The sequence below is a fragment of the Aegilops tauschii genome, chromosome 3 (genome assembly GCF_002575655.3).
Source record: "Aegilops tauschii subsp. strangulata cultivar AL8/78 chromosome 3, Aet v6.0, whole genome shotgun sequence".
NCBI classification, from domain to species: Eukaryota; Viridiplantae; Streptophyta; class Magnoliopsida; order Poales; family Poaceae; genus Aegilops; species Aegilops tauschii.
Window position 1 is genome coordinate 544,197,338 of NC_053037.3, and position 7,510 is coordinate 544,204,847.

Sequence of the window (7,510 nt, forward strand, 5' to 3'; positions counted from 1 at the left end):
GCGATGGCCTCATGACTAAGTCCTTTCACGAGGACATCTGCAGTGACAAAACCACGACAGGACTCGTGTCCGTTTTGCAACCAGTGCGAGGAGACGATCAGCCATATACTTCTGGAGTGCGTTTTTGCTAGAACGGTGTGGCATGAGGTCCATCATGCTTTAGGCAGGCCAGATTGGGTGCCAATGGCGGCGGACACCTTGAGCGCTTGGTGCCAAAACAAGAACCCTACAGACGAAAGATTGAAGGACGACTGGGCGATCTTAGTATTGGTCTTCTGGGAGCTATGGAAGCATAGAAATGGCATTGTGTTTGACGGGGAGTCTCCATCCCTTACCCGAACTGGGACTAGGATTTTGGACGAGGGGAGAACTTGGGCTCAAGCCGGTATCCTCAAAGGGGACATGGACGGTTTCTTTATTGGGTTGTCGCGGTGGGTGTATCGTGAGTAGTCGTTATATGTGTAACTAGGGTGGACTCGGGTGTGTTTCTGCACACTCTTGTAGAGGGGCTCTTTTACCCTCATTTTCTATCTTTAATATATGATACGCATGCTTGTGCATATTTGAGAAAAAAAATCTGAGAAATAGAGGGGGGTTTTTTTGGAAAAGAAATAGAGTAGGCCACCGCAAAGCAATATCACCTTCGCTTTTTTTTAGCTGTATCACCTTCGCTTTTTGATTTCCCAAACTGATCCGTCACAGGGTAGCTTCTAAGACGAAGATGAACAGCAGCAGGTCGCGAGAGGAAGAGGAACTGGAGAGTGTTTTGGGGGAGTGGTAATACGAGGAGGGGCATTGATTGACAGTGAGTCGGAGCGAGGGAAGAAAACAAATGATTCCTGTTCTAAGCTGTACGATAAGTTAAAGATGTACCCACGCCGTGAGGGGTATCCCACACGTATATGAACTTAATGCTTATTTCAGCAATTAGCACGAAGATTTTCACAGAGTAACGAAAGGCATTGATATGAAGGGGGTGGAGCACCTGTGAGCTACAAATCCTCGTCCTGTTAAGTAGACACTATGATTGCTATGGAGGAAATGAATGGAACGGGAGTGATCACACGTGCGTTGCCACGGGCATTCAGCTGTGCGTGCATAGAATTGGAGTTTTGGCCCTATATTTGCTCTGCCATGCTGGTTTACGGTAGGCCCCGTAACCAACTAATTGATGTCTGCCTCAAAGGTAGGTCTCGTAACTAAATGTACAAATTCAATACAACGATCAGGCCTACATGGGCTTTAGGCTTATTAAAAAAAGTACAACGGTTCGTGGAGGCATTCTCTCCTCGAGTGCACGGTTTCGAGATGTACATGGGCACTTATTGATGAAGAACTTTGGTCGATCAAGTGCCAAGTGCTGGCTGTTCGTTTTGATGGAGAAACTCCCACATGATATGTTTGTGCTAATGGCGGTAACACTTTGGTCGATCTGGACCTCACGGCGCAAAGCAATCCACGAGGCGGTTTTTCAAAGCTCCACATGCAATAAAAGAGTTCATCAGGGATCTAGATGCTGTGAAGGAGAAAAATGCTGCAGATCCTATTCCCATGGCGACTATTGCAGCAGCAGGAACTGTTCGACAGCCCAAAGCACCACCAGAAACTTCGCAAAAATACACGTAGACGCGGGGTCAGAGCACAAAGAAGAAGTTCAGCGGCTGCTATCTGTCGTGACAACCAGGGTACTTTCCTGGGAAGTTCTGCTCTAATAATTGATGGTGTACATGATCCCACAACTCTGGAGGCTATAGCCTGTCGAGAGGCTATCCCACTGGCGCAAGATCTTCAGGTCCGAAACTTTGTCATATCGTCACATTCAAAGCAAGTTGTCAATAATATACTGAGGGGCAGTCAGGGTGTGTATGGAGCCATCATCAACGAAATCATGGCTAGATCAGCTCCTTTTTCCTGTAATTTTATTTTTGAAAGTTATGTAGTTAACTTTGAAGCTCATTGATTAGCTAAATTTGCTCTTACTTTAGCTAAGGTCGTCATGTGTGGCTTGGCAAGATAAATCCCGGTTTGCATCCCACATTCTGTGGAATTTGATCTTTGATCAATAAAATGGCTTCTACCCCTAAAAAAAACATATCCCCTCAAACAAGAACACAGTCCATAATTCTTGTCAGTTCAAATTTGAACTAAAACCACAACAAGAATTATGGGGCATAGAGAGTTTCTATATTAGAAAATGACATGGAATTGAAATGGAAAAGTAAATTGTATACAGTATGCAATCAAGTGAACTCAATATTTACATCTTAGATTAGATAGCAGCCCAGGTGGAAAAACTGAAATTGCACAAGCACCTTGTTTCCTAAATAAATAAAAAGGAGTAGCAGCATAGATTATTATTATCTCCCATCGAATTTGTGTTACAGGTACATAATTTTTAGCACAGCAAAGAGTTGATTCAGCTTCAGCTCTAGCAAGATACAATCACTCAAATGCTAGCAATAATGGGACAAAATGTCCATATTGCATAACCATTCATGCTAAATTATCAAAGGAAATGGGGCTAGACTACTCATCATCGACCGTATTGGACAAAGATAGACAGTCAACCAGAGTATTCGGACGCTGCAACAAGCCAGATGGTCGTTCGATGTGTCCATCCAGGAGATGATATGCTCCAACTTCTAACAGGCTTCTCTCAGTAAAGTCAAAGCTCGGGTAGATGGTGTCAGCGCTAATGGAACCAGAGGGAAAAACCTCTAGAGGCACCGAGAAAGAGCAATGCATGCCCCAGAACATCGCTCGCCCTGCGCCACCACCCAAGCTCTTGACTGGTAATAGTGTTCCGGTATCCAAATTCACTCGATACATGTCATATTGATAACACGATTTATCCGGCGACGTCAATGGAACAATCTGACGGTGGATCAGCATCAAGTCACCACAACTGTTGACGAGGTGCAACCCTTCCGAAATTGGTGAGACATGCATATTCAGCTTGGCAGCCACCTCCAGCCGTGGTGGCTGGTTTGGACAGATTTGCAGCGCCATGACACCATCAACCTTAACATAGTAGAAGCGCCCTGCAAACATTAAGGGTGTGTCTGTGAACCCATCATGGTTGTACTTCAGCAAAATCCAGTGGTCATCACCGGGCTTTGCCATGCCAAGAATGCGGAACCTATTGAAGCAGAGCACCACTGTTGAATCATCACTAGCAATGCCAGAGCCTGTCGCTAAGAAGTCGTCTATGTTGAAATAGGAAAGCATGACATGGTCTTTAGAAGGAAGCAGCATGGTGAGCGGTGGTAGCTCTGTGACGTGACGCGTGAGCGGGTTGAGCAGGCGGACGTGGTTGTGGTCGTGGAGCAGGACAAGGAGGCCCTCCGGGGTGACAGCAAGAAGCTCATGGTCAAGGAGCTCCGGGAGGTCCACTTGGATGAACTCGCCGGTGAAGGAGTTCAGGAAGCAACGGCGGTTTGGAGCAGCTAGTGGTTCGCGGAGCAGTACCCACCGCCAGGGATGGAACCGGCGGTCAAGCCCGCCATGGGTGTGCGGTTCTGTGGAACAGTGCCGCCATGGACGGCACACGGCACGGAAGCGGAGATAGTCGGCGACGTCAAATGCGAGAACGCGCTCAGCGATCAGACCTAACGGCCCATCGCCTAGGTTGGACCAGTCCCTCCTGCGCGCAAAGAAGAATGGGAGTCATAATCATCATATCTCGGGGGTCGACAAGAAATGCTTTTGACGTACCAGTTGTTGTTGTTCGTCCGCGAGCGTTTTGCCCCCCAACAATAATTTGGGGGCGGCTGGATCGAGAGACAAGGGCGCAGCATATGTTTCTGCCCTGGTATCTTCGAATCGTCGGGCTGGCTGGAGCAAGGTCGCAGAAGATGATGAGGCCGCCTTCTTCCTCGCTTCTGGATGATGGACAGACTAGGGCGCAGCAGATGTTTCTTCCTTGGATTCAATTCATCGTCACATCCCCGGGAGGGGACGATCTGGATCTGAGCGCAGGTTGAGGGGGAAAGTTTCCCCCTTGGATTCGAATCATCATCACATCCCCGGGAGGGGAGGATCTGAATCTGAGCGGAGGTTGATGACAAATCTTGGTTGCTGGTATTGAGCGCTGCCGCTGCTGCTGCTGCCCCTGTGCGTGCTCGCGTCGGCCCCCAGTTGGAGGAGCAAGGTCGCAGAAGATGATGAGGCCGCCCTCTTCCTCGCTTCGAGGTACCGCCACGCCGAGATGGTCTTCTCCTTCTATCGGCTCCTCCGCCTTCGCCCTCGTGGCGAGAGGTGGTGCTTGGCTGCTTCGCCCGACGGAAGGGACGAGGGACCGGGGGGGCATGGGATTGGTCGGCGGCTTTCATTCCCACGACCGCGCGCCGCCGCCGCCGCCGAAAGGAGATGACGAGGGTGGACTGAGATCCAGTGACTTCGCTTGGTGAAGTCACGTTGCAACTTTAGGCTCTTCATCTCCATCCAAAACAGATCCAATGGTCCATATCACACAAAGGCAAAAGCCCTCAGCACTTAGCAGTTTTGGACGAGTGCAGGCTGAAGAAAAGAGTTCGCGGGAATCTGCTCCGCTCTCCCGCGCCGCGCCGGCGTCTCGGACAGGGAGACGGCGCTGCTCCGCCGCATCGGAGAGGAAGGGGAACCGCACCACACCGCAACATCTGGGAGAGAGAGCAAGGGACTCGCGCCGGCCGCCGCATCGGAGAGGAGCCGCGCGGCCGCGCCGGCCGCCGCATTGAAGAGGAAAAGGAGCCGCGCGGCCGCACCGTCGCTGGAGGAGAGGGAGGGGCGGGCTGCCGCCGGAGGAGTAGGAAGGCCACGCGTGCCGCCGTCGCCGTCGGACCTCTGCCATCCCGCATCCAGTTGAGGTAATGTGTCCCCGATTCATACAGATACAGTAAGAGTTAGGTATGTACAGAGCAGTTCATGTACAGCTTCAGTTTGAGTTGCTTGGATGCATAATGGTAGTCAGTTTGGTTACTCATGATGCATGTACAATACAAATTGCTTGGAATAGTTTGCACGTACACTCGTGATGAAATTTTGTCCTCTGATTTTAGACTTTCATTTGGAATTTCTGAAATTGAGTGCCCTCTATTGTGCTATTTGACAGAATTCAGTGTTGTGCTTCACAATTGACTATTGTGAGATGGCAGAAATTGGTAAGGGAATACCTCAAGTTGGTATGAGATTCAGAAATGTGGATGAGGCTTGGGCATTTTGGGTTGCATATGGGGGTCACGCAGGCTTTGATGTGAGAAGGAGATATGCAAACAAAAGCAGACTTGATGGTTAGGTTGGTTCATGTAGATTTGTTTGTTCCAACGAGGGTCATCGAAGAAAAGGGCAAACTGATTATGCACCAAAGCGTTTTAGAGCTGAAACAAGAACCAATTGCCAAGCTCGTATGTCTTTTCAATTGGATCGAGAGGCCGGAAATTATGAAGTAACCGAGGTTGTGCTGGAACACAACCACTTGTTGCAATTGCCACAAACTCGCCACTTGATGGTATCCCAAAGAAAGATTTCAGAAAGACAAGCTTTTGAAATTGAAACCACCGATGATTCCGGCATTATGCCACAAGCTGCACATGAGTTTGCTTCTCATCAAGTTGGTGGACCGATTAACCTTGGATATAGTTGCCGTGACCAAAAAAATCATTTGCGAACCAAGCGACAAAGGGAGTTGGCTTTTGGACAAGCTGGAAGTATGTTGAAATATTTTCATGACAAAACTGCTGACAATCCATCATTCCAATATGCACTACAGTTGGATTGTGAGGAGGATATAACCAACATATTCTGGGCTGATGCTAAAATGATCCTTGACTATGCACACTTTGGTGATGTTGTCACATTTGACACTACTTTTGGCACAAACAAAGAGTATAGGCCATTTGGTGTTTTTCTTGGGCTCAATCAGTTCAGAGAAACTACTATTTTCGGTGCTGCCTTGCTGTTTGATGAAACAAAGGACTCATTTATATGGCTATTTGAGACTTTTCTAGCTGCACATAATGGAAGACAACCTAGAACTATTTATACGGATCAAGATGCGGCAATGGGAAAAGCTATAGAGAAAGTATTCACGGAATCATATCACGGGTTGTGCACCTTTCACATTATGATGAATGCTGTCAAACATTTATCTCCAGTCAAGGGTGAAGAGAAAGATGTAGGAGAGGTCGAAGAGGAAGATGAAGATGAAGGGGAGGTGGAAGAGGAATCTCATATTCTCTCTGATTTTAGTGCTTGTATGTTTGGCTATGAGGAAAAGGCGGCATTTCAAGAAGCATTTGACAACATGCGACATAAAGTGCATAAGCAAACTTGGTTAGATAGTATCTACAAGGTGAAAGAAAAATGGGCTGAATGTTATATGAGAGATGTCTTCAGTTTGGGAGTGAGAAGTACACAACTAAGTGAGAGTTTCAACAATGCATTGAAGAACCATTTGAAATCTGATTTCCATATTGTCCGATTCTTGATGCATTTTGAGAGAACGGTTGAAGTAAAAAGAAGAAAGGAATTGGAATCTGAATATGAGGCAAGGAAAAAGTTGCCAAGAATCAAAATGTGCACTCCGATGTTGGTGCAAGCAAGCAAAGTGTATACTCCCACTATTTTTGAAGCTTTCCAAAGTGAATATGAAAGATCCAAATGTGCGGCAAGCCAATGACTTTCTTAGTTCTGCAAAACTGAAGAAAAAGGAGGTTTCATCTAAAAATTTAAGGAGAAAGCAAACTTGGTTTGATAAGTTACGCAAGGGGCGAAAGCAACCTAAATCAGCGGCAACAACAAAAAAAGAAGCAAGGGTCAGCTGCAGTATGTATGTACTATCTGTTCTTATTCATTCCTAAACTAACAAAATGATTTTTCATTTACATTGGCAGCAACAACAACAAAAGAAAAAAGACAGTGTGCAGCGTCAAGTGCAAGTGGAGAATGATGGCACAAACAAAGGAGGGAGTCCCGTAGGAGAAAGTGAGAAGCGTCAAAAATACGAAGCAATCGACAGCTTTACCAAGCTTTTGACAACTTCACGAGTTGACGATGATATCTTCATGATGATCTGATCTAGTATCTTCAAAGTTACTAGGTAGTATTTTGGACAGGGTTAACTACAATATTTTGGGGATTAACCAGTCTTTTTTGGCCTAAGTGTACAAGTGAAATGGCCTGCTTTTGTGTACTTGAATGATTACTCGACATTGGCATTTCTTGCTGTAGCATTTGGATGTTCTATGTTGCAGCCTTTCAATGTCAAATGTCACTCTATAATCTGTTTCATGAGTATTGCCAGTCAAAAATATGTATGTGCATGTATGATCTTTTTAGTTCAGCAAAGTGGAAGGTACAGCCAAATGATAACCTTGCTTCATGTATGTTGAAACGGCTATAGACCTATAGTTTATATATTCAGAAATGAAGATTAGATAGTTGGCATGTAATCTGTTTTAACTGAATCCTACGATGAGTCTTCTGTCGCTGCTGGGCTGCAAAACTGCTAAGTGCTGAGGGCTTTTGCCTT

The 7,510-nt window shown here is 46.5% G+C and overlaps 2 protein-coding genes across 2 annotated transcripts; one reads left to right on the forward strand and one right to left on the reverse strand.

Moving 5' to 3' along the window:
• Nucleotides 1–2,295: 2,295 nt before the first annotated feature.
• On the reverse strand, nt 2,296–4,392 carry LOC109742806 (uncharacterized). Its single transcript, XM_020301900.4, has 2 exons — nt 3,715–4,392; nt 2,296–3,643 (listed from the first exon to the last, which is right to left on the reverse strand). The coding sequence occupies exons 1-2, from the start codon at nt 4,329–4,331 to the stop codon at nt 2,527–2,529; spliced, it is 1,734 nt and encodes a 577-aa protein (XP_020157489.1). The 5' UTR covers nt 4,332–4,392; the 3' UTR covers nt 2,296–2,526.
• A 9-nt stretch (nt 4,393–4,401) lies between these two features.
• On the forward strand, nt 4,402–7,295 carry LOC109742782 (protein FAR1-RELATED SEQUENCE 5). Its single transcript, XM_020301878.4, is given in 2 exon segments — nt 4,402–4,847; nt 5,093–7,295. A coding segment is annotated over 1 exon segment (1,530 nt). The 5' UTR covers nt 4,402–4,847; nt 5,093–5,128; the 3' UTR covers nt 6,659–7,295.
• The last annotated feature ends 215 nt before the right edge of the window (nt 7,296–7,510 follow it).

What these genes read in the sequence shown, in the direction of transcription:
- LOC109742806 (XM_020301900.4), bottom strand. Translation starts at nt 4,331, where the DNA reads ATGAAAGCCGCCGACCAATCCCATGCCCCCCCGGTCCCTCGTCCCTTC. An exon ending in CGGACGAACAACAACAACTG is followed by an intron (nt 3,644 to 3,714) that starts GTACGTCAAAAG and finishes CTTTGCGCGCAG; the next exon opens with GAGGGACTGGTCCAACCTAG.